Source organism: Parus major, chromosome 23 (genome assembly GCF_001522545.3).
Source record: "Parus major isolate Abel chromosome 23, Parus_major1.1, whole genome shotgun sequence".
Classification (NCBI taxonomy): Eukaryota; Metazoa; Chordata; class Aves; order Passeriformes; family Paridae; genus Parus; species Parus major.
The window spans coordinates 4,034,786-4,059,995 of NC_031791.1; the positions used below are offsets into that span (position 1 = coordinate 4,034,786).

Here is a 25,210-nt window from a genome sequence, read left to right on the forward strand (position 1 = left end):
ATTAGGGGCGAGGCAAGGCTGAGCAGAGCCCAGCACCAACTCAGTGCTCTGCCCTGTGCCTGCTGTTCAAGAGACTCAGAAGAGCAAGTGTCATGAAAACGGTTTATTGTATAAAGCTGTAGGGAATACAGAGGACGCTGAGGTTTAGGACAATTCCTTCTGGAGATGGCTCCAAGCTCCTCTCATAATAGCAAACACACAAATTCTGATTTGCTGTCATCAAAGCTTCCAAACAAGGATTTAACAAGGATCTGAACACAGAGTAGTAACACTTCAACATGCATTACGTTTTCTGTTCCTAAGTGAAGCCTGAGTGGGGGGCAAGCCCCTTCATCCTGTAGTTGTGTACAAAATGATGGATATTCATGACAAATGAGTACAAGAGGGAAAAAGCCCACAAGAACAGGTTAACAGAAAAGCATGTGGCTGACTAAGCAGGAAAGCAGGGTTGGCGAAAGTGCCCCAGCGAGACAGAAGCAGAAGGATGCAGAGACCAGGCAGGCATGAGCATCCATCCCACTGAGACTGGCCTTAGCCCAGGGCCAGCTCAGCCATTGGGCAAGGATTGCTTAAGGCCTCATGTGAGTCTGGGATGGTTCAAGACACCCTGTTTTGCACTTGGGGCCAACTGGGACCTGGGCAATGCAAAGTCCCCTCCCCACAAATGCCATCTTTGCTTTACTTCTTGTTTGGGACACAGGGAAGGATGAGTGTGGCTGGAAGGAACCACCACTCCCTGTGTACCACTGGGGACACAGGCAGCCCTGGAGGAGTAGCTTGTGGACATCCTGCTGCCCCCTCAGCTGCTCTCTGTGCTGGAGCCCTGTGCTACTGCAGAACCTCCCACCAGCTACTAATCACAGGCACTGTGGGCAGTGCTCCCTTCCCTGAATTAACAGAGGTCTCTGGTGTTCCCAGTGCTGCTGGCAGCTGGGCTCTGCATAGCAGTGCCTGTCTCAAGGATCCTCATGAGAAGGATGGAGAAGGAATAAAGCCCTGAGTGCTCCCAGCATGCCCTTCTGTAGGGCTCAGCCAGATGCATCTGAGCATCAGCAGGCCAGCACTCCCAGCTCCAGTTCAGCCACCCCAGCCGTGGGAGGTCATGGCACAGGTGGACAGGAATGGGGTAGGTGTGGGTGGGCAGAATGACCCGTACCTACAAGTGACATTAGCTCCTCATTCACAGCTAAGACAGCACCTCCATGCTGTGCTGAGCAAAGGGTCTGGCCTGAAAAGGGTGCGATGCTACAAAATTCCAGAGGTGGATCCCATCTGACAGGTTGTATGCTCTTCTCCAGGCCACACTCCAGCCTGGTGTCCCCAAACCTCCAGAACAGAAGACAGTGCCCTTCATGCCCGGGCCAGCTGTGCATATGGGAAGGCTGTGCAAAGCCAGCTGTGACACAGGTCAGCATGGCCAAGCTGCATGGCCTCTTGACACACTGCCTTGTGTCACCTAGAGCGAGGGAAGCACATGGAGAAAGAAGAGAAGTCAGCGCTGTGCCAAGGGGTGAATACATGCTTGCCAGCGTGCACATCCAGCAGCCCAGTGCTAAAGCCACTCCTGCCCTTTGCTCAGCTGGGCTCGTGCCTGGTTAGACTGGAAGCGAAAAGAAAGAGTAAATAATGGGGGGTCTTGAAGCTCCTTTTTCAGCTTTATTTAGCTTTGACTGCACAGAGCCATAGCACAGCATACTCTAGCCTTCAGGGAGGGGGCACAGGAACCCCCTGAACACACCATGGTTTGGGGTCAGCCCCCATCTCGGGTGCCTTTTGCTCTGCCCCCAAAATACTGCTGGGGAATCTGGCACAAAGGCCCTGAAGAGGAGAGGAAGCCCCTGCCCCATGGTGTCCTCGGGGGCTCATAGGTCGCTGCTGCAGTCGCGGCACAGGATCTCATCATTGTCGGGGATGAAGCCTTTCCCCACCAGTGAGGTGCTGCAGCGGGCGCAGTTGAAGCAGTTGTGGTGCCAGTGACGGTCCTCAAAGGAGACGTATTTGCCACCACCAAAGCCTGTGGGAAGGACAGAGGACAGTGTCAGACTCTCTGGGGAAACTGGGATGAGCTTCCTGAACAGATCGAGCCCTGGCCTGCTCATCTCCAGGTCAGGTCTTCACACATGGCACTGGTGGTGGCATCCAAAACACACCCCGGGATCAAATAGATCTGAAATGTGAATCTCCACTCTGCTGGGGGAAAAGCACTAAAATTGCTTCAGAGCAGACTTTGCAGGGTTGACAGATTTGGACCAGAATCATGATTTTCTCCCCTAGGAAGAGCAGGGAGAGGAGCTGCACCATTACAGTGGATGAAGGCAGACAGAACTACTCAAATCCAGGGAAAAGACATCCTGCCACCAGCTCAGGCCCAGGCTCCTGCAGAGGCTCCACAGGAGCTTCCTTTCTCTGCTGGCAGTTGTTGGACTAGTGAGCTGTGACCCTCTTCTCCCCAGGACTGCAACAAACTCATAAGGACCAGAGGGGAAGTGGGTGCCTGGGAGCTGTCCTCAGCCAGAATCATCCTCTGAATCACCAGCTGATTCACAGCTTCTCCTGCCTTCCCAGCAGCAAGAACCTGCGAGTTGCAAGGGGGAAGGTCAAGTAGGGGATGGCAGGAAGGAAGCCAGACTCTCTTAGGGGGTTCTGCAGAAGAGGATCCCTTACTTCCCCTGCCTTAGGCAGGTACACCAGGTCCAGATTCCCCTGCACCAGCTGCTGCTCTAGGCTTTCCCTGTCTGTGAACGATCTTTTCACAGGACATGGCAATCAGTATCAAAAAAGGCAAGCTAGAGACATGAGATCATGCTTTGAGGGGTCACTTTGGAGTCTTTACCTGTGGGTAGAGGGAATTCCTCCCACAGAACACAGTTCACCACTTTGAAAGACACAAAGGGACAGAAGTAGCCACAGGCCCACTATACCACAAGGTTCCTCGGAGAGCTGTTCTGCTCACCTGTGATGGGCTTTGTGCAGGCACTGCACTTCTTGGCATAGAGGTTCCCAAAGCACTTGATGCAGTATGGGTTGTCATCCTGGGAGGTGAACTGCTGCCCAGCCAAGGGGGTCTTGCAGCCCGTGCAGACAAAGCACTCCTTGTGCCAGGGCTCATCCCGGTAGGTCACTCCTCCCTTGGTGAGGGTCTGCAGGAAGAGAGCACATGCTGGTGACACACAGGCAAAGGGAAACAGCCCAGCTGGGGTGCTGGCACCTGAACCCTCCTCTGACAGGGCTCAGGCAGCAGCAGGGAGTTCCCTGCCCCTGCATCAGAGCTGTGGGCTCTGGGCTCTCAGGCCACACATACCTTTTTGCATCTAGTGCAGCGAGGAGCGAACTTGCTCTCGTAACAGGGGACACAGTAATAATCCTTCTTGTCTGGGATGAAGGACCGTGACCCAATGGGCTGCTGGCAGCTGCTGCATATGAAGCAATGCTCGTGCCAGGTCTGTCCATTGTACTCCAGCTTACGGGAGCCTGCAAAGAGAGCCCTGCGGTGACACAAGGGAGTGACACGCGTGCACACAGGGACATGGGGGGCTGGACAGGGTGAACTGTGGTCCTGCACACTTGGCTCTATGCTTCCCCTCCCCTTGGCAGCTCACCACCACGGGCAGCTGGAGAAGGGGCCTCAGGCCCATAGCACAGCCACAAGGGGAAGGCTGCAGGAACATGTCCCCAGCACTGGCACAAAGGCCATGGCAGAGATGTCTGACGTAACCTACATCTAAAGACGGTGCCAAAATAGGTAAGTAAAGACACACGCCTTTGCCTCAGGCCTTCTCCAGAGACACTCATACATTTTCAGTCATTCTGTCTCTTCTTGTCAGCACACAGCAGAAAGTGCCCAGGAAACTCTTTTTTACCTCCTCCCTCATTCATTTCCCCATGAAAAAGTGGAACAGATAGGGCTGCTGTGGTGATCACAGCTTGGGATCATGCTGTCTTGCTGGACAGGCAAAGGACCCAGCCCTCTCCATACAGTGACAGGAAGGCAGGGAAACAGAGATCCAACTCTCTCCACGCTGTTCTCATGCTGGACCTGCAGCTCCAATTGACACTAAAAGAGCAGGAACAAATTGCAGTGCTCAAGTCTGCCTGCTCCTACCTGGCATGACGGTCTTCTCACAGGCGATACATTTGGAGGAGAACTCGCTGCAATAGCAGTCGTTGCACAGCAGCTCCTTGCCCTGGCAGGTGAACGGCTCATCAGCCAGAGAGCGGTCGCAGCGGAAGCAACGGAAGCAGTGCTCGTGGTAATGGCGGTCCTCGTAGTACAGCTCCTGGGAGTACAGCCAGCATGAGGAGGGGACCAAACAGGTCAGGAACTGACCTGCTTGTCTGCAGGGCTTCTACTCACCCTGCAGTCGTGGCCGATCAGCTCCTTGCACTCGTCGCAGGTGTTGGCGAAGTGCGCGTCATAGCAGGGGATGCAGTATGGGCCATTGTCCATCTGGATGTACTTGCGCCCATACAAGGACTCCTTGCAGTTGTCACAGTCGAAGCACTCCGTCATGGTGCTGGTCTGAAGCCCTCCTTCACCTGCTGAGATCAGGGCAGCTGTAGGTCAGTAGCAGCTTAGGTTGTCTGAGATGTCCCTGCACAACCCTGACACCTCTAGAGTCCCTGTACTGAGCCAACAGCTGCTGTAGCACAGGGGACAGACCCACACTGTGCTCCTGCTCTGGGGCTGCATGCACTGCCCTAAGAGCCTGCAGACATCAGGGCCTGCAATGAACCCTGCTTCAGGCTTATACTCCAGCTCACAGCTGGAGCACTTTGGCACCACTCAGAAAACCTGAACATGTCAGCATGCAGCTATGCTCCTCACTCTTTGCTACCTTCCTGGGAAGTATAAAATGAAAAGGGAGAGATTTCCTGCATGAAAAGTTTTCGTTTGGCACCAAAAGTATGCACATGCCACGTGGTTGTGTGTCCGCTGTGATATCTGAGAGACAGGCACCCTAAGGGAGATCAGTCTACCCAGCCGCCCTTCAGAGACCCACGCTCAGCCCTGCACAGTCTGTAGCAGGATTCCTCACAATGCCTGAAAGCTCTGCCTGAGGGGCTGCTAGCAGCTCAAACCCTGGAACTTCTCCAGAGGTTTAAAGCAGGTTTAAAGCTGCTCCATAGGGAAGCAGGAATCGGGCATTCTGCACTGTGCCTTGACTGTGGAGCCTCTTCCCAGCAAACTGTTCTGCATGTGTTGCTCCAACTACAAACATTCTCCAGGGACAAGCTATAGGGGCAGATGGGTGTTCCACAGCACCTGTTGGGGCTTGGCATGAAGGAGACCTGACATCTCTCCTTGCTCCTTATCTCCCACACAGACAGCAGGTTTGTGGAACTATTTTGCTTTCTTTGGAGCATTAACTCCAGAACAAGACTAAACTCCTGTTTAGTTTAGTCTGGTTATTCCTAAACATGGAGTTTTCCAGTTGCAAAATCACACCCTTCTTTAACCTGGGCTGCTGTCAAGTGTAGACAAGCCCACTGAGTTACATGGGAACTGTCAGCTGCAGAGCACTTCCACTGCAGTGTTCTTCACTGAGCCACTCACTTCACAAAGAGCAATCACAGCTCAATCTGCAGTTAAGCATTTAATGGTCAGAGAGCTCCCTACCAGCCCCTGCACCCCCTCCCCACGGCCGGCTGTAGGTTGAAGAAGGCAGCCTCCAGGGCAGGAGCTGATCCAGACAGCTCTGACTCACAGCCCAGAGTTCCCCAGGGCTATTCTTGGCTAAGCCACACAGCTCCCAGCTGTTGTCAAGCTTGGTATGTGCCGATAGGACTGATGGAGAATAAATCCAGTGCTCCCACACGGCTACGTGACCAACCGAGGGGAAACAAAGTCCCTTTTCAGACACTCGTTACCAGCTGCCACCCAGACCACTGCCTGCTCCGTGCCCTCCAGCGTGGCAGTCCTGTGTGGCTGTGGCCACGGGAGCTGCTCCACGGCATGTCTCTGCCAGCACCATGGGCTGGGGCCAGTGTCCAGCAAGCCTCCCCCAGAGCTCCAGCCAGCAGCTCTGCGTGCTGCCTGCAGAACAAGGCAATGTCCAGTCTGTTACTGGACACGAGGCAGGCACATGGTGGTTTGCTGCAAGGTGCTGGACTGGACCTGCTGCTCCAGCTCTGCTCCAGCCTGTGCTGCCCCCACAGTGTCCCTCCCCTCTGGGGCAGCCCCGAGGTGCTCCTGTGACTGGGCAGCAGCTCCCCTGACCCCCACACAGCCCCTGGCTGTTTCTCACCCATGGCTGCCTTCTCTGCCACCCCACTTGCCTTTGCTCTCTGAAGCTACCTGGGACGTTTCTCTCTGACAAATCAAATTAAATTTCCAACTCTCCTCCTTCCCCCTCCCAGCCCTGGTGAAGGGAACTTTCCAAGGTGTGTCTGTAGTAAGAGGACCTCTAATGAGCACTCCTGGCCTGGGAGCTAAGGCACTGCCAGAGCAGGGAACTTCCATGTTTCTCAATGGGCTGCACTTCAGCTCTGTGGTCCAGTAATAGAGGCTCAGAGGACATCAGAAAACACAAAAAAAAGAAAAAACAACCTGAATGAAGATTTACCAGTGATGAGGAATAAGCCTGCTGAGCACCACTACCCTGACCCTGACGCTGTCAGAAGAGGAAGTGAAAAACAAACCCTCTAAGGAATGATATACCCAGGGGGACCCTAAAGTGGGCCAGGCTTGCCTCCCCTTGGAGTAGCTTCTCCCCAAAGTCTGTGTATGCTTGCTGCACACTGTGAGCTGAGTGCTGCTCCCCGGGCTGTGGGTGCAGCAGAGCCATGCAGGGAGCCTCACATGGCCAAGGCTGCAGTCAGCACACACGGGAACAGACTTTGCGCTGCCTTTTCAACAGAACAAGAACAGGCCCAGGAAGTTTGCTCAGGGTTATTTGTGTTAGATAAGCTGTTTGCTCCCTTTGTTCTGCTCTCACATGCAGAGCTGGGCAGGGGCATTGAAGCCTGGGCAGCACCAAAGCCAACGCAGCATCATCGTCCTCGAGACGTTGTGCTGTGAGACCAAACACACTGGGAAGAGGAAGGTGGGACAAAAGAAATGGAGTAAAATAAATAGTAGAAAAGCTCAGAATTCTTATTCTTCTGTGAAATCAATTCTTCTGTGATTGTAATGATGAACCTGGGAATTGCCTTCCTTATGAAAGAAAGAGGTAGTTTTAAAATGCATTGAAAACCCCTTTAATCGAGGCTCAGACATAGAAGGTACAATATAGGCAATCACTCTTGTGCCCGGGAGAATGTGCTCATCCTTTGCACCACCCTGTAAACATTAGCTGTGTGTTGGGTGTGCTGGGCTGATATCAGGAACGCCTTCAAATGCTAACCAAGGTGTTGCCCTATAATGATGGGATTGCAGTTGTAAATAGAGCGTTTGCCCATTGCCAGATGGCTCCGGTCCGGGGGACAAGGCTGCTGAAGCAGGTCCCTTGTACAGGGTGATGGTGGAGCTGCATGTGGGATATTGCTCAGCTGTCTCACTAGCTGTTGGAGGGCAAAAATAAACACAGATATATGCCTGCCAGCTGCCTGCCTCCTCTTTCACTCTGAAAGATGTAGTTGTGTTCATGGAGCAAAGGAAGTTCAGCTCCTCTCCTGTGCCCATGAACAAACAGCTTTAGGAACAAGAGCTCCACTCACAAACAACATCCAAAATGCTCCACGATGCAAATCTGATCAGTCTGGAGCAGAGCTCAGAATAGCCTCATGTATGAGAAAGGTCAGCAATTTGTCAAGGAAGCACAGCAAAGTCCACTTTCTAATTAGAGAGTAACATGCACCCAACACCACCCTGGTGTCATTGTCCAAAGCCGATGGCTTAGCAACAGCCCCAGGGGATCATTACGTTAATTTTAGCACTAATAAACCGGGGATTTGTTATGCAAAGGAGGCAATACAGACAGCATAGGGCCTGATCCACACAATCATTGAAGAGTTTAACTGGTTTGAGACGGTTCCTCCTACAATGAACTCCTTAGATGCGGAGTCTTGTGTGTGTGGTGAACCTGTAACCCCATGTAACTTCACACCAGTTTGTTGTTTGTTGTCAGCTCACAACCAGCTGCTCCACAGAGTCACCCTAGAGTAATCCATGGGGCTATTCCTAGGGAAACACTTCATCTTTCCAGGACATAGGAAAAGACCTGCTTTTGACTGTCTGTCAGGTCCCTGCCTATTCTCACCTCCCCAGGGCTGAGCATAAATATAAGCAGTTGTAGTTCACACCTAAACAGACACACAGAAGAGAAAGCACGACCTCACTGCGGCAGGCAAGTATTCCCCATGTAAGGATGAAACCGTCCAGGGACATGGCTTTGAAAGACAGTCCTCAAAGCACTCCAAGGTCAGCAGAGGAGAAGAACACTTTTTGTTCCTGCTAGCTTTCCAGAACCATTATGGGTCCTGGAATCTGCATGAAATTGTTTCTGCCTGCTGCCGACCCTAAAAGGCAAACCAGCTGCTTGCTCTGAGGAGCAGCTCCAGCCCCTCCGTTATGCTGGGACTGCTTTCATTCCACGTTTCCTGACACCACTTCTGGGGATCTGCACAGGGTCACTGTGCACCCTGGCCCCAGGCTGGGTTTTTGAGGGGTAGGGGCAACTCCCTGGGGTGCTGTGGGGCTTTCTGCACACTGCTCATGCTGCTGCCCACCTGTACCCTGTCACTCTGCTCCAGAGCCCACCAGCACTGCAGACCTGGTGCATCCCTGGGGCTGTTAGAGGAGAGCTCGAGGCAGCTGGGGAGAGGTCCCAGTGCTCCCTCAGGGTGAGCCAGCCCGCATGGGGCAGGCACCCTTGGGAGCAGAGTTGCATCAAACCTTCACCCGCCTGCTTGCAGCACCAGTGAGTCACTTCCTGCCCTCAGCTCTCTCCTCCAAGCTGCCTTCCAGCCTCAGCCCTCCCTGGGACAGCTCTGGAATCTTAAGTAGGAAGGAGGGCTCCAGCATGGCAAGGAGTAGAGTCTTTCAGTGACCACAGGCCTCACAGGACAGCTTCCCCTTCACCAGCACAACCAGAGGATGCTGCAGGTCATTTCTCCAACACATGGGGAAAATTTGGCTCTTACAGGCAGCCTCAGAGATCAGCAGATCAGCTGGGTGTATGGCCACAGGCTCCCTGCAGCAGCGGGGTGTTGTGCTCATGCATGTGCGTGCACGGAGCTCTGCTGAGCCAGCTGTACCTCAGCCTTTCCCCCGAGCATGGGCAGGACACCCTCCTGCCCACAGCAGTCACGGCTTCCTCCAGGCTCTGCAACAGATTGAGTAAAACGGCTGGCAGCACTGTAAAGAAACACCTTGCATTTCAAATAAAATAACTTGCTGTCAGCAAGGTAAGCAGCTTCCTGAAAATGTCCGCAACTTTGTGAGGAAGAAGCAGCAGAATCCGTTAAAACTGAAGTAGCAGAATCTGACAAGCCACAAGACCTAAACTGAAGTATGATTTTAATACAGGCTTAGAAGGACAAAATAAAGGTTTCCCATTGTTTAGAGGGGATCTCTGAGGTGCCCCTTCCAAAGAACAAAGCTGTATCACAGACTCCTAACAGCTCTGCACAGAGATAAAGGACGGTGCCAAAACCACACCTATCCCACAAATGTCTGATTGTACTCTTAAACAGAATACAATCAGTAAGAAAATCACACCTGCCTCCAGCCCCCAGCCTGCCCAGAGGTGCCTGTGGGAAACGCTGAGCTGTTTGCACAGTCGTGATGGAGACATCACACCTGGTCCAAGGTGAGCAAGGCCAAGCTGCCACCACTGCTGAGCTCCTGAGGTACCAGCAGCACAGGCAGAGACACAAGAGACAATTCAGCCCTTGCTCTGGACTCTCTTTAAGGAAAGCTAATTCTACCAAGAGTCTGAGAAAGAAGCTGAAGAGTCCCTACTATGCAACCATAAAATTAAAAACTCTGCCTAGTAAAAAAGGAGGGAATGGTTTCAGAGTTAAAAATTTGGTACTAAACATCTGTAGGGGTTAACTGTTTTAGGTTCTGAACAAAATCCTGGCCGTTCAGAGGTGTAGCTAACAGCAGTAAAACTGTTAGGGACCATGCAGAGCAGGCCATCTATGTCATTCTGCTGACATTAAAATGGAATGTTTGCTCAAGAGATCAACTGTTAATCTTATTCAAAATGAGCACAAAGTAAGCAAATTCTGTGCACTCAACAGGAAGTGAGAAATTGAAATCATTTGGGCACTTTGGATCCATCACATTCAAACAGACCATTAATTGATGGAGGAAGCCTGAAAGCAGAGGAGCAAGATAGGAACACACCAGAAACTTCTGTCCAGCTCAACATTGACCCTTCTGTCAAGCAGTTAAGAAACACATGGCTTAAAAAACATGCCAGGAGAGATTCTGGCTCATCTCTGAGGAAAATGCAGAGAAATGAGAGACACCCTGGCCGAAACTCCTCGTGACAGGTACCTTTCCTGCCACGTGCCAGTGACAAGCAGGGGATGCTGGCAGCTAGGCACAGCTACCACTGAGGTGGGGGGTTGGCTGAGGGCAGCAGCTGCACACATGGTCACAGTGGCCATAAGAGGAAGAAAGATGCTGAAGCCAAGTTTCAGGGAATGTGACTGATCACAGGAGCTTTGGTGTGATCAGAGGAGCAAGAGCTGCAGTCCAGGGAAAGGGCTGCTCCTGTCAGTTCTTAAAAAGGAGCAAGGGACAGGTGTGCAATTACTCTCAATAAACATATTGTGAGCATGTTACAAGCTAGCACTGAAAGTTTAATTGGTTTATGCCCATGTAACCCACAGCCATATAAATGCCTCGCTGTTTATCCAATTTAACAATGCCAGGACTCCTGGCAATGGTGTTTTCAAGATCTCTTTGCCCCACAAAATAAAGGTCATATGCAGTACAACAGAATTCAAACATGAAAGCGTGACAGGAAATGACTAACTGCACACTGAGGCCAATGTACCTTCATCTTGGATCAGCTCAGCACACAAGAATCTTCTAACTCAAACAGACATCACAGCCTATATGCAGAAAAAATAATCTGACTGCTCCAGTTGCTAGTTCTTGGGGCCTGTGCATCTCAGTATAGATATTACTGCAAAATAATGTAATTCCGCTCTATTTCCCTGAAGTTCTATCACAACTGAATCCTTACACTGTAGTTTGCACTTTTCCTTCCCTTAGAGACAGCTGCTTTTAAATAGAGGATGAAGCCATTCTTATTTCTGAGTTGATACATAAGTTAAGTTAGTATTTACAAAGCTTTTTGCAGTCCTTAATAAAAGATACTTACAAGATCATACCTCTGTTTTGCCCAAAAAGGCAATCAAGGGACTGTCTCAAGCACTGGATGCAGCCCTAGTGATTGTGGTTTTTGCTCATGTGCTCTGTACAATCTGAGCCCAGTCCCCCTATTCCCTGTCTCCCCTTTTCAGCAAGCCTGAAAGTTCTTTTCCTGATTAACGCTCTGCTCAGCTTCATGTTTTTTTCAACAAACAAAGCAACTTTGACTTCCAGTAGCAGGAAAAGACACATATCCCAGACATGCTTTATTAAATGCATGCCTATTACTTAAAGGGCAAAATGAACTTTTTCACCAAATTTGGTCAAAATACTCCCTCTTCCAATTTGATGCTTTGTCTCCCAAACACAAACTGGTTTCTTGCATATAAGCAGATGGATGGATGGAGAGAGGTAATGTGCATCTGAGCCCTGGCAGTTTTGTGCCTTTTGGGGCTCTCCAAAATCCGCAGAGGGATGAGGAAGGTGACAGGGGATGTGGCAGTGACATTTGTGTGCTCCCTCTGCCACAGATCACTGCGAGCCTCTCCACCTGCGCTGGCTCTTAGCCCAAGGAACACGGACAGTCCCTATAAAGCGCTTTTTACAGCTGCTGGTGTCCCTTGCGAGCAAAGGCAATGCCAGCCCTGCAGCACGAAGCATGCGAGCAGCTTCTAAATCTGGGGAAGGACTGAATGCTGGCAAAGACGAATTGTCTCATGTTACCACCCCGGGAAGGGCTTGACGGTTCTCTGAAACAAAACCTCGGATCATTTGTTGCCCGGGAGATGCTGTGTGTGCCAGCTGCAAGCCTCCCGAAACAGGGCAGCGCTCTCAAGGGCAGCACAGCGGAGGAAAACGAGGAAAGGGGACAGATGGGATCGCTGAGAGGAGAAGAGAACACCTTCTAGTCACTGCCTTGCCAGCGTAGAAGTGAAATAAGGTCCACTCTGTGATTGAAGACTTCTCTGCCAGGTGATCTGGTCAGCACGTGTAATTTACTTTCACGCTACACAGCTGGTTATCTTCAAACCATTCTCACTGACACCTTTAAAATTACCCTTAAGTACAGCAAAACTTAAATAATAGAAGCCATTAGTTGCAACTGTCACATATTTCAAGTAGAATCTCTACAAAATAACTCCTTGCAAGTACTAAAAAAAAATAATTGTGAGATGCTCCTGGTTCTGCTGTGCAGAGATGGTCTTTGGTGGGAACCATGAAAGGGAAAAGTGTGCCACATCCCAGTGACTGTTTGGGAACAGCTATTTTAAGGGACACACGCTCACAAAATGTAGAATGCCTTTATATCATGTAGCTACACATGGAGTTTCCAACCCCATGCCCCTGCCCACCGGACATGTCTATCTCAGAGCTGGAGCTGCTGCTGGCAGGCAGCTCAGTAAACATGCAGACTGACTGTGCCTAAAAACTCAGAGGAAAAGCTGTTCCTTTACAGAAAAGAATCCCACATGAACAGAAATGAAGTAACAACATCAAGAGTCCCTGATCCAGGTCTGTGGCTCCTTTACAGAACCTCATTCTCTCATTCCCATCTGAGATTTACAAGGAAACCTACATGAAACACATCTCCCACAGGTTAAAAAGGATCAGAAAGACCAGAATTTTCACTAACAGAGGCTCCTCTCTTGGCACCTTTCAGCTGAAGACCAAGAAGAACTGCTGTCTCAGCCCTTGAAGCAGCAGATGTGAAGCAATGTCTCATTTCTTTGCTGCAGGGAAGGTGCTCCACACTCACTGATACTGATGGAAGCAGCAGCCACGTGCACTCTGACTACAGGAAAAAAGTTCCCAGAGCTGTTCACATGCTCAAGCAGCCCGAGGATCAAGGGCTTCAATGCAATGCCAACAACCCTCCCTCTGTTTTCGAACTGATCTAAGCAAAAGTGCTCCATTTACAAGCTATTTGTCCCAAACTGGCAAACGCTGGAAATAAAAGCTCAGCCCGATTGTTACCTTGCATTGCTGAAAGCAAAGGAGCAGCACGAACCCAGCTGTGCCAAGGTGGCTCCCCTGGTCCCTGGTCACAGTCAGCTACAGCAGGTGCCACCAGCCAAACACTCTCATGAGTAAATCATCACTTCACTAGCAAACACTCAAGTGCATGGCCAGCAACAAAAGCAGTCACATCATAAACCAAGGCTGACATCAGCACACAGATTGTATTTCCAAAAGGGTTTAAATGTCAATACTTGTGACTAGAAATTGGACACTTGTAATGAAAGTTACTCTAAATTTTCACAAGACACATGATTCCAGTTTTGTGTAGACATATTTTACTTCCAAAGCCTTTCTATTGCTTAATGTCCTGATGACAGAAAAAAAAGAAAGCAAAACTCCTAACATAAAGGGAAAAACTCATGAACATCATTATTAGCCTGACTTACTGAGTCAGGTGCTAACAAGGTGAGCAGCAGAACCTGGATTGTCACTTGAAAGGGTCAGTGTGGCTCAAACAGTGTGATCTACTCAGGGCCCCATTATTCAAAGTCTCTGCCTTCATCTTCCATTCTTATTCTAAGTTCTGCTCTACATCTTTTTCTAAAATTAAAACTGAAAGCTATCAAGGACCTGGAAGCATTATTTCATCAACCTGTAGTTGTTGCTGTTTCACGTGGCACGAAGCACGACACAATCTGTGCACCTTCACCAACCTGATGTGCACTTACGATTTCCCACATTCAGCTCTGGGCTCTCCAAAAGCAACACATCCAAGACTTCTACACATGCACTCGGGCCAGATTTAATCTTTCTGTGAGTTATATGATGTTTTCATAGGGTTGAGAAATAGCAGAAATAAAACTTCTCTTGGCTGAGATAGATGCAAAACACACTGTGCACTTTTTGCTTTTAATGACTCTTGGTGAGCACCACTACTAGTCTATGTATTCCGGAATGTTCTGAGGTAGGCACACAGCAATTTTCTTGATGTGCACTGTTCACTGAGTTAAAAGGAACCACTGAAATGCTTTTAGATTTAAATGTTGACTTTTCTTTTTGAAAATGTCCATGTGTCAGGGAAAGAGGCAGATGAGAATAAATAATCCAAATTTAAAGACACAAACTAAAGATTTACCTGGGAAGCAGTTTAGCTCCCTTACTCTCTACTGCCAGCAAATGTATGTGATGATCCAGTGCAAGATCATTAATGCAAAATGTCCTCAGTTTCCACAGAGCTGACATCCCATACCTCTCATTGGATTGTGGCTTCCTCAATTCCCTAACAGCTGTCAGCAGCAGAAACATTATTTACCCTTGTAATACCTGCAGGTCAGGGAGTAATGCTATCTCCCTCCTGGGATTTGCACCTCAGAGGGTTCTGGCACTAGGCAAGGCTGTAGAACTAAAAATGGAACCAAGATCCAAGTTCCATCTTTCTTCTCCTTCCGAGATGCAGCACATACCCCTGTCAGTGGAAAGTGTGACACCCACTGCCGCGTGTTACAGACCTGCATGGAGAGATTGCACAACCCTAGCTCCGTGAGGAGTGGAGGAGAAGGAAGAGAGGGACGTGGTCTTTAAGGTCCCTTCCAGCCCTGTAACAGATAGACACAGTGCTGTGCTGTTAAAGAGCACAGCTAATCCAGAGATCTCTCAACCAACACCATGCCTCTGCTAGCTGCTCTTGCTATTTAAACTTGGGAGTTTTGCAGTGAGCAGGCTGAGCTGGCAGGCAGAACTGGAATAGGGCAGCACCAGGAACTTAGGCACCAGTTCAAAAAGGGTTAGTTCTTAGGAAAAAGCCACATTTTCCTTAAATGAGGGTAGTGGAATTCAAAGGTGAGGTCAAAAGCCCAGCAAAAGTCAGGAGTTGAGGCTGGTACTGGGGCTCATGGTGCTACAGACACAGTCCGTGCACTCCGGACAGCTTAGGACCCATGGTTTTTGTTGTTACTGGCTTTTTGTTGTCGTCCCATCCTGAGCAATATCCAGGAAAACTGCCATCAGGTGTGGACCCCAGAGAGGAATTTTCATCTTCAGCTGTTAGGCCTTTCATATACATATTTTCTATGATTCCCTTTCTTTTGTTTCATTAGAAGAACTACAAAAAGACATTTTTTACAAGAAGCCTGAGTGTACATGCAGGTTGTGTGTGATCTGCAGCCACACAGACCTGAACCACAACAGAAATTACCTCTGACACACTCGCATGAGGGAAATCTTGTGGGCTTGGATCATTCAAGAAATAAGGTTGCTTTACAACTACAGGAACAACACATGGCCAGAATGCATTCTAAATGGGTAAGATACAGACTGAAAATCAACTGCTAATTGTTTTTGCAATTTGTACTTTATATTAAAAATCCTCCTTAAGGCCTTAAGAGGCAGAGCTGAGCCTAGAAAGGATTTTTGTGTCTAAACCTGAAAGCAGGGATCTAGAACAGAACTAGTCCATTACATCTCAAACCTTGATCCTGGGTTCTGTCTCAAGCAGCTGGGATCATTTCTCCAGTTAAGCAAATTCCTGTTTCTAAAACCCACTCTGATATTTAAACAAATTTGGAGAAGATGCTGAGTAGTCACTCTGCTTCACAGATAACAAGATTGGAACTGTATTGTTTGATGGATTTCTAAGAGAACACTTGAAATTTTGACAGACAAATTGAAAATATCAAGGTCATATTTACATTCCAGGGTAATAATTAAATACTTAATATCTTGTGGTTCCACTATTCTAGGTTTTTCTACACACCAAAATATTTAGTCATGTGAAAACCATCTGTAGCAGCTGGAAGACATTAATTTGCCTGCCAAGATTAATTAGTTTAAAAATACATAAATAAAATGTTCATTTTATTTCCAAAAAGCTGCTGCTCTTGGTTCTCTTAGGGTGCTGGTGATTAATGCTTATAGAAGGTCCTCAGAAAGAGGTATCAGATGCCAGTTTCACAAATATCTGTTAAGTAAAACAAGACCTGTATTTAGGTTAAATGCTCTTCTGGACTAACTCAAGTCATTATTCACAGCAATATGAAAACTAGCTTGCAAACACTTCAATCCCTATTTTTAGTCTTTTTCCTATGCTCTCAAATCCACAATGCTGAAATCTGCTTTTAAAAACAGTTGAAAATAAATTTCTCTTCAGGACTGGGGTTCAAATACCTGTGTTTAAGAATTACAAAATCTAAGTTTCTAAACATGTCTTTTCTCTCCAAGAAGTTCCTGCATAATCTTCACAGAGCTTTTCAAAGTCAAGCAAACAAGACACCCAGCTGAAACTGTAAAAAGGGTTGAATTTGGCTTAGTATCCATAGGGATCACTTCTCTGGCCAACAGCTTGCAAAGGGTTATTTCTTGGCTCATCATTTTTGTTTTGCTGGAAGATGTTGAGGTTTTAGTGAAGTTTCTGCAGAGCATGCAACAGCATTCAACATTTTTTTGCTCAGCTAACGAGTTAAGTCATCGAAGCTCTCCAATGGCTTGAAGATTATGGGTGTAGGAAAAGGGAATGCTCAGAGAGGGGAACTTTTGAGCAGTCACCACTAAACTGCGGTTAAAACAGACACCAATGACTCTATTCAGCTCCTAAACCTCAGACAGTTTCCATTTTCTCAATAACAAAGCATTTTTGTGGAATGAGGTAACAGCCTCCATCTGCCAGGTCGACATCTCCACTAAGATTTCTCAAGAGTGTGGCTGACGAGGGCTGGCCAGCAGAGCCAGCCATGGAGCGAGAGGCAGAGAGTCCCTTTTGCCTGGGCAGCACAGGGACAAACTGCCACGGGACAGACATGGAGAGGAGCCTCTGTGGCACCAGCACACAAACTCTCCTGGGAGTTTGATTCACAAGCAGCCTGGAGCAAGCCCCACATGCTGCACAGCTGGAGAGTCAAAAGGTCAGGAAAAGGGTTGAGGCTTGTCACCACGGATGGCCAGAGACAGGCAGGAGGGAGCAGAATGGGTGCCACAGGTCCAACAGCCCATGGTGGGTGGGTCATGAGCAGAGCATGTGGTTCAGAAGCAAACACGGGTCTGCAGGCACACACTGCCACATGCATGGTGCAAGAGGCAGGGCAGACATCCTGATCCCTGAGGACAGCCCTGCCCCTTGGACCGGCCACTCAAGCTGCCATACACCCCCCACACCTGAAATGCTAAATATCTGAGGCAGAGCAGTTACAGCCTCAGAACACAGCTTGGAGAGGGTTTGGTTTTGTTCTTTCCTTATTTCTTGAATTTGGCAGCCTATATTTTGACCTCTCAGTTCCAGGGATGCTGAGCACCCAAATCATTCTTTTGATTTCAGGCAAAGCCAGCTCAGTTCTTCATTTAGAAAAGCAGACATTCATTTAGATTGAAATGAAGATTCCAGCTCCTGCCAGGACCCCCTCATCTGACTCTTGTCTCCCTGTGAGTGGCCAGTCACTCAGCTCCCTGCAATTTTGAGACTCTCAGTTCCAGATTCAACCTCTCCACATCTGGTTCTCCCATTTAAAGCAAGGCAATTTTCCAGTTGGTTTTCTGATGGCCTTTGCATTCCTGTAACACTTCCTCCTGAAGTTTAGAAAACATTAACACTAACCTCCTCACTCTCTTGTGCAATTCCAGCTGTGTGCCCACGTGGATACCTGGTGAGTGGCACTTTCCTTCCTGGCCAGGACAAAGCATTTCCCAAGCCCATTTTCTTCCTATGAGGAATGCCGCTGTCAAATCTCAAAAATCCAGCCTGCTAACACTACCCTTCCACAAGGTCAGCCAAAGAGGACTTCCATCAAGGATGAGCTTTGCTGGAGAAGGCTCCCTGGGGATTATCAGAATAGTACAGTCAAGCCCAGATGGCCACAATGTGCTGAGCACATTTCCCGCAAATACAGCAGCAAGGCAGAGGCCCCTACAAATCAAAGTCCACCCTGATTTCTGCCATCTGCTGAACACTGAGGGCCAGGCTGAGGCCTTTGGGAAAGGTCAGGATAGTCTTACAGGCTCTCAAGATACTGCTTTTGTTCTCACTATTTGCTTCTCAATTCCTTCGTTAGAAGATACTAATCTCTCTGTAAGGCAGTTACTTGGAGCCAAGACTTTAGATACTATTGCAAAACATATGCTTAAAAGAGACTGGAAATTATGTTGGCAGTGTTACAGAGGGGAGCAAAGCACAGCTTTGGGTCAAAACAAACAAAAAAAATGTAAGCTAGTAAGCAATTCCCATGCAATAGTTTAGGAGAGCCAGCAAAAGCTTCTTCTAGAAAGAAAACAATGCTGTGAGAACGAACCTAACGAGAACTGGCTCTTGGAAAAATAAAACAGCTACTAATGAGCCAACAGCACATATCCAAGAGACTCTTTCTGGGAAACCGACCCAAGCTGGAAAGCCCTGAGGGACTAGGGACCTTGAGGCTAAAAGCTGGCAAATTGATTCATCAGTTAAGGTTGGTCTCAATGTTTCCTACTGTGTAAAAATAATTTGTTTTAGCCTACAGGTCTCTACTGGCACTGGGTAAATTCAGGCTACTTCCTTTGGGAAGGGACACGGAGCATCTGGCAGAGCCCTGCCCAGTGGGATATTTTCAGGGGGTTCCCACCACCAGCCCTCCAGCCCAAGGCTGGCCCAGCACACTCAGGCCAATGACTCTGCTGAATTCCCTCAGAGCTTCTGTAGTGAACTGGGCACCACACACCCACTACTGGGATGGGAACAGCCCCCGAGCTGCTCTGGTCAACGTTACAACATGATGAACATGCCTCTGTAAAAGCACCTTCTGGAGCCTCACTCACCCAAAATGGATGCAGTCAGGCCAATGATCCTGATACACCTGGTTTTCCAGAGTAATGAGGAAGAGACCTTTTTCTCTATCTTCCAGAGATTAGTTCATACAGCCACCAGGATCTAGGTGCTGATACAGAGTGGCAAAGGCAAGCTTTGTCTTTGCAGCCCACTGGTTCATTGCCAGTCCAGCTCCCCAGCCAAAGGACCATACCAAGAGCACAAGACAACAAATGTGTGCTCCAGCCAGGCTTCTGAATCAGCAGAGAAAATCCCCACACTGGCAGGGGATGTCAAGGTGCTGTCTAATGACTTTCTTTCTCTTCCAACTCCTCTGATTCACATTGCCATCTTCCTTGCAACTGACCTAAATAACATGTTCAGGCAACACTGGAAGTCTTTCCATGTCCTGCTGCAATAACAGGGAGATCTTTGCATCTGGAAAAGGAATTTCACAGGGAAGTCACACCACAGCTGAATTAACAGCGTCCTTCTCAAGAAAGGAACAGAAGCACCTTGTCTTATCCCATCAGGGAGACTTCCTGGCTGCAGGAGAACAAAGGTTGCCCAGGAGCAGGGAAAACACATACTAAGTCTGTGCCCAAACCCCAGCAGATCTGAACAATGTGGGCAGATTACTCAGTTACCTCATTTCCAGGTGTGCTGTCAGCATGAGCCATGACTGGCTTGGAATGAAAGCGGTAAAACTGTTCCTAGATCTGGACTTAGTCTGCATAATTTATGGTAATTATTGCTCAGTTGCCATTAACCCTTTAATGCCATATCACACTCTAAGCCCTCCGTTCTCTCTAACCTTCTGCTCATCACAGATCACTCCACTGCAGAAGGGGCTGAAGGACAGGGTGCAGGACCACACTGTCCCTTCAGAGCCAAAAGCCTCAGGAAGGGAAAAACAAAAAAAGCCACTGTAGAAGGACTTCAGTAGGTCAGCCCTCTCCAGACACACAGTGACTATGTGTGCTGGTAACGTAGGCATTCAAAGCAGCCTTATCCCCAGACAATTATAGATCTCTCCAGGTCTTCACTACAGCACCATCTGTAACTCAGGTGTCCAACAGCACAGCACCACAAGGACAATCCCATCCCTGTCACTCCACAGTGATACTCTCCCAATCTCATTCTTCCCTTTACTGTAAGCTGGGGTACTTCCAAGAGCCACGTAAATATCTCCTACCCTTCCAACCCCTTGCAGACTATGGATCTCAGTGTTACCTTACAGCAGTGGCCCTCACAGGCTATGTGCTGAGGAACTGAAAAAGTCAGTTGAAAATGCATTTGTTGCCAACAAGGAAAGTGACTGTGGGGAAATACAGAAGGGTATTCTGGAGCTGCATGGCCTGCCACAGCATTTTCAGCTGTCAGGTGAGGAAGTGCTTAACTGGGGCTGATGCACTATACCTTGCAAGGCAGGCACTAGAGCCTCAGCAGCGTAACAGATGCCTTTCTTGTTCCAAACATACACATGAATATAGATACAGCTCCCCTATTGCAATAGAAAGGAAGTTATACTTGATCCATACCAACTCTTCTGCAGGTAATTGAGCTTCAAAACTTAAGCAGAAAAGCTGCCAGCAAAACTTGTGCCTCTTTGTGCTACAGTTAGTCCGTAACAACTAGTATGCATGTGTTATCTCTAGTTTTTATTAGCTCATATTTACTTTGGCTGAACATCCAAGCAGTCTTTTAAACAGGGTGAGAGAGGAAAATCTTGGACTCGCAACAATGGCCAAGCAGTTTAATCTACCACTGGGGACAAAGACTTGACTCCTATTGGCATGTAGTGCTGGCAGGGTCAAGTGTAACATGTGCTGAAGGAAGCACTAGGGAAGCAGATCTCTGACTGTTCAAACAACACCAAGCATTTCCTTGAGCTATTCAGAGTTCTCTTTGCCCCTCCTGTGTAGAGAAAATAGCTCCAGCTGTCCAGTCACCTGCGCTGGCTTCTCCACTCACTGGATTCATGACATCGGTGGCCGCCAACAGCTCCAGGTTAGATGCAGCACATTCCTCATAGCTCAGATGTTCAAAGCTAAGTTAGGAAGCAGTCAAGATCATGTCCTTGGCATCAGCACCAAGTTGGTGCTGGAAGATAATTTATATTCCTGAGCAGAACTGGCACTGGGCAGATTGGCCATAAACATCAACAAACTGTTGTTCCAGCCATGACACAAATCAGAAGGGTCCAGAATTAGTATCTATCCATGCTGCTGATTTAATAATTTATATTTTTTGTATTTGGGAAGTTTAAAATACTTCACATAAAAGAATCTACAGTTTGCAAGTATGGGATGATCTACAGTAACATATTCAGAGGCAAATAAAAAATGAAATGTATTAATATTAACAATCAGATGACCACAGGACAAATCAAGTCAAAGTGAGACTAAGAACAAGACTGTAAATTTCAGAATTTTTATTCCATTGCTCTTTGGATTCTGTGTTAAGACATTACTAAATAATTCATAACTATTAATTTAGCCCTAATGGATGTGTCTTCCTGATTCCTCCCAGAGTAATATTATTCTCTTGGTGGGCCTCTGTGAGTAAGGGCAGAATCATTTGTTAAAATTGTTCCATTTAGTAAGTATCAACAAAGTAGTCACTCAGCAGAGGCAGTTTTGCTGGGGTGAAATACAGGAAGGTGGAAGCCATGTGGCATTCTTCTATTTCCCCTTTCCTTTCACAATCAGACCCTTGATATTTTCTTCAACAGGAAAACTGACATTCCCCTTCCGTGTAAACTGCTGACAATTGTATTTTACACCTGGTGAAACCAGAACAAAACGGAAGGAAGAGAAGAAACAAAGACCAAGGACTTTCCTCAGCAACTACATCTCCACAGAATGAAGTATTTCCCTTTCTTCACTTCAGAGCAGAGTCCAGCAAACATGGGCTTGGTGGGAAATGCCCCCTCCTCGCTGGCGAGTGGACAGTGCTCACAGCAGCAGCTTCCCTGAGAGCAGCCACAAAACCAAACCAGCTTGTGAAGCTTGGCCCTTCTGCCCACAACCTCACTTTAAAAATGACCATAAAGCTCTTGGTAGCAGTAATCTGAAGATTAAATGCCACTGGTAAAGCCTCTCTGTCCCCTAACAACTGATCTCCCTTTCCTAGATACAGGTGGTATTTAGGGTTATAGCTATCCCCTCCTTTTGGAAAAAACCCACTTGAGTAAAATGCTTAAATTGATTTTGATGATATCACCAAAGCAAAACACTATGAAGTCCTCTCTGAATTTTTCCGGTTTGGCCATAGAAATGGTACCAATTTCAGCAGAAGCAGTTGAGGTCTCCTAAGGAATGAGCCACTTGCACTCTGAGCAAAACTGCAAAGTTCACTGGCAGCACCTTCCTGCCAGAGCAACTGGGCACTGTGGTGGGCACAGGCAGTCCGAGAACAGCACATGTCAACCAGGGATACTGAACACCAGAGGAGAAATGATTTCTTATTTGAGCAATTAAAGGAATTATGGAGCTGTTTGTCCAGTTAAGGGATTTGGCTTTTATTCAGAGTAGCCAGACCCCAGTTTTCTGGGTACCTTTATCACATAAAAAGTGAAGCAGAGCAACAAGGTTTAACTCCTGCCTCTCTCCTGAGGTTACTGCTGCAAATGTGGCTCATCAAGCACAGCCTCATGTAAGCTACGGGCAGCAAAAATCCTACAGACATCAATGAGGATCCTGGTGCACCACCAAGAAAATCTCGTGCATCAGTGCTGCAATTACCATAAAAGTCCTTTCTAAGGGAGAGGGCATTGGAAACACTTTGAGCATTGAGAGTAATCAATTTTTTCCACCTTTCTGCTGGCATTTCAAACACCAGCCAGCCATGTAACAGCCGCAATTAGGAACACAACAGAAAGCATCTTACCTCATCAGGCAAGCAATAGAGCAAGCAAGTCCTGGCTGGGAACAGAACCCAGTGCTTCCAAAGTTGGTGCACTGGGAATTTTGGTAACCTGCCTGCAGGGAAGATTTTTCTGGCTCCATCAGTTAAGAGTTCACCTCAGTCTTGAAGCTGCTGTGTTCAAAACCAGAAAAGAACATGGCTAAACTCATACCCCTCAGGAATCAATTGACAACCAGTGAATACTGCCTACAGCCACACAGGACTGGTACACTACAGACAAAATCCCTGATGACACCAACCAGGACACCCTGATGACACCAACCAGGAAAGAGACTCCTGCCTTGCCTCCCTAGGATAGGATGGATCAGGGAAAGCTGAGCTATCCTGCTACCAGCTGTGTTCTGGGACAGCAGGGCTGTTCCAGCACCTGCTGCAGAAGAAACCATAGTGCAAACCAGGAGCTGAGCTCAGGGCAGATGTTCTGCTGGAACAGCAGCGACCTCCTGTCCTCCCAAAGACTGGGAACACAGTGACCTTCAGCACCCTACCCACCCCTCCTTCTTCAGATGATGTTCTGCAGGCAGGGGAAAAGCACGGATTTTACCCCAAAAAATCCAAGACATGGATGCTCCAGAAGCTGAGATCATGGAACAGTTTACAAGGCCTCCTGTTAGGGAATTCTGTCTGTTCCTAAACACTGCCCTGCCTTCAGTGTGTCCCACCACTCCTATGCACAGGTTTATGGAGTTCATTCCAAAAACATACCTTTTGCTGTAGAGGATCTGCTATAATTAGTGCCCACAACTAACCGTATCACCTATACTTTTGTCTCCTGTGCTATGCCACCATATTTAAAAGTGTACAAAATTACAGACCAAGCTGGGTAAGAATGAAACTACTGAAGACAATTCTATGCCTCAAAGGAAGTGGTCAGCAAGAATAGCAAGGGAACAATATGGTCTCCATGTTAGGAAAAGGAAAGAATATGGCACAAAAAATAAGATAGGAGAAATGTCAGACTTCCTTTTTCCTCTTTGCCTATCATGAAGTTAAACCACGTATTGACAAAGCAAATCAGGGAAATAAGGCAGTTGCAACACCTAGGCAGCCAGAAGAGTCACAGATTTCTAATGCTTGGTAGAAGAGTCAGAAAAGTAAAAGGAATGTCCCTACACTCTTCTCTAGAGGCCTGTGCTGCCACCAGGATGCTGTATCCACCAGAGTTTCATCCTTTCTTTTGCTCCTAGGAATAGGTTTTCTTCTTTGGAACAATTCCTTTACAATTTTCAAAACTGGGAAACACTGAACGTAGCAAGTTCAGATTTAAGTAAAGAGACCTCAGTATCAAATCCTGCCCTGTGAAGATACGTATCCCTGGCACATGCCATCTGTTTGTGCTGCAAGTCTGTGGAGAGACATTCCTACCACCACGCTTCACCCAGGCTAACTGGAAAGTGTATCCAGCGTCCCCATGAGTTCTCATGAAAGTGTCAGTGGTTAATGAAACCACAGGTACAGAACTGGAAACGGATAAAGAAAACAGTAAAAAGTTACCTGTAAGAAAACAAAATCCGAAATGTAACTGTTGAGGGGAAAAAAAAAATTGAAAAGATCCTGAGCTACTTTTTCATGCGAGATCCAAACTGTGACTTCCGAGTCTTTGTCTAAAACACACACACACAAAGCAAGGCTTAGAGTCTTTTCCCCTCGCTACCCTACGATTCTCTGGGAAATAGCAATCACTCCAGATGTGTTGAAAATTTTTCTGTGCTATATTTGAGTATTTCGTTATAGTTTACTCCCGGGTCTCTTGGTCGAGTGAAGTCTCAGTACTCTCTTCATAAAACACTGCTCAAGCTCTCAACTTCGCAGCCTGGCAAAGGGGCACGGCCCGAAGACTGTGGTTTTCTCCTTTTGAAAAGCGGTGTGCAGCGTGCTGCCGGAGCCCAGCTCTCCGGCAAGCGACACCGCAGTACTGCCACCGTCGCCGCGCCGGGCTCCCGGGGGATGCCCCGACCCCGGGCGGCACCGGGGATGCGGTGCCTTCCCTGCAGCCCCCCAGGGCACCCCCGCACCGCCCGACCCACCCCGGGTTGTGGAGCCACAGCGGGTGGCGCTTCCTGCCCCCGGCTCGGCCCGACCCGGCCCTGCCCTGCCCACCTGGTCAGCGTCCCTGGGCCGCGCTGCCGCTCCCGCTGCTCCGGCGCTGGGCAGACCCGGCTCAGCTCGGCGCTGCTCCTCAGCCGCGAGCGCGGAGCCCGGCCCGGGGCGGGGCCGGGGGCGGCCCGGGGCCGGCACAGAGGTGCCCGCCCAGCACGGCGCTGGGGCGGCGGGAGGCGCTGCCGCCA

General features: G+C 48.5%; 1 protein-coding gene across 4 annotated transcripts; it reads right to left on the reverse strand.

The window, feature by feature from the left end:
• Positions 1-88: 88 nt before the first annotated feature.
• On the reverse strand, positions 89-25,130 carry FHL3 (four and a half LIM domains 3). 4 transcript variants are annotated; one of them, XM_015649390.3, is made up of 6 exons: positions 25,023-25,130; positions 4,355-4,536; positions 4,103-4,277; positions 3,302-3,471; positions 2,954-3,140; positions 89-2,014 (listed from the first exon to the last, which is right to left on the reverse strand). In XM_015649390.3, the coding sequence occupies exons 2-6, from the start codon at positions 4,508-4,510 to the stop codon at positions 1,863-1,865; spliced, it is 840 nt and encodes a 279-aa protein (XP_015504876.1). In that variant the 5' UTR covers positions 4,511-4,536; positions 25,023-25,130; the 3' UTR covers positions 89-1,862. The 4 variants fall into 4 exon arrangements, with proteins under 4 accessions (XP_015504876.1, XP_015504875.1, XP_015504873.1 ...); XM_015649389.3 differs by having other exon boundaries at positions 4,355-4,539; XM_015649387.3 differs by lacking the exon at positions 25,023-25,130 and adding an exon at positions 13,244-13,349 and having other exon boundaries at positions 4,355-4,539.
• Between the last annotated feature and the right edge of the window lie 80 nt (positions 25,131-25,210).

What these genes read in the sequence shown, in the direction of transcription:
- FHL3 (XM_015649387.3), bottom strand. An exon ending in TGATCGGCCACGACTGCAGG is followed by an intron (nt 4,278 to 4,354) that starts GTGAGTAGAAGC and finishes CTGTACTCCCAG; the next exon opens with GAGCTGTACTACGAGGACCG. An exon ending in TGAGAAGACCGTCATGCCAG is followed by an intron (nt 3,472 to 4,102) that starts GTAGGAGCAGGC and finishes CTCTCTTTGCAG; the next exon opens with GCTCCCGTAAGCTGGAGTAC.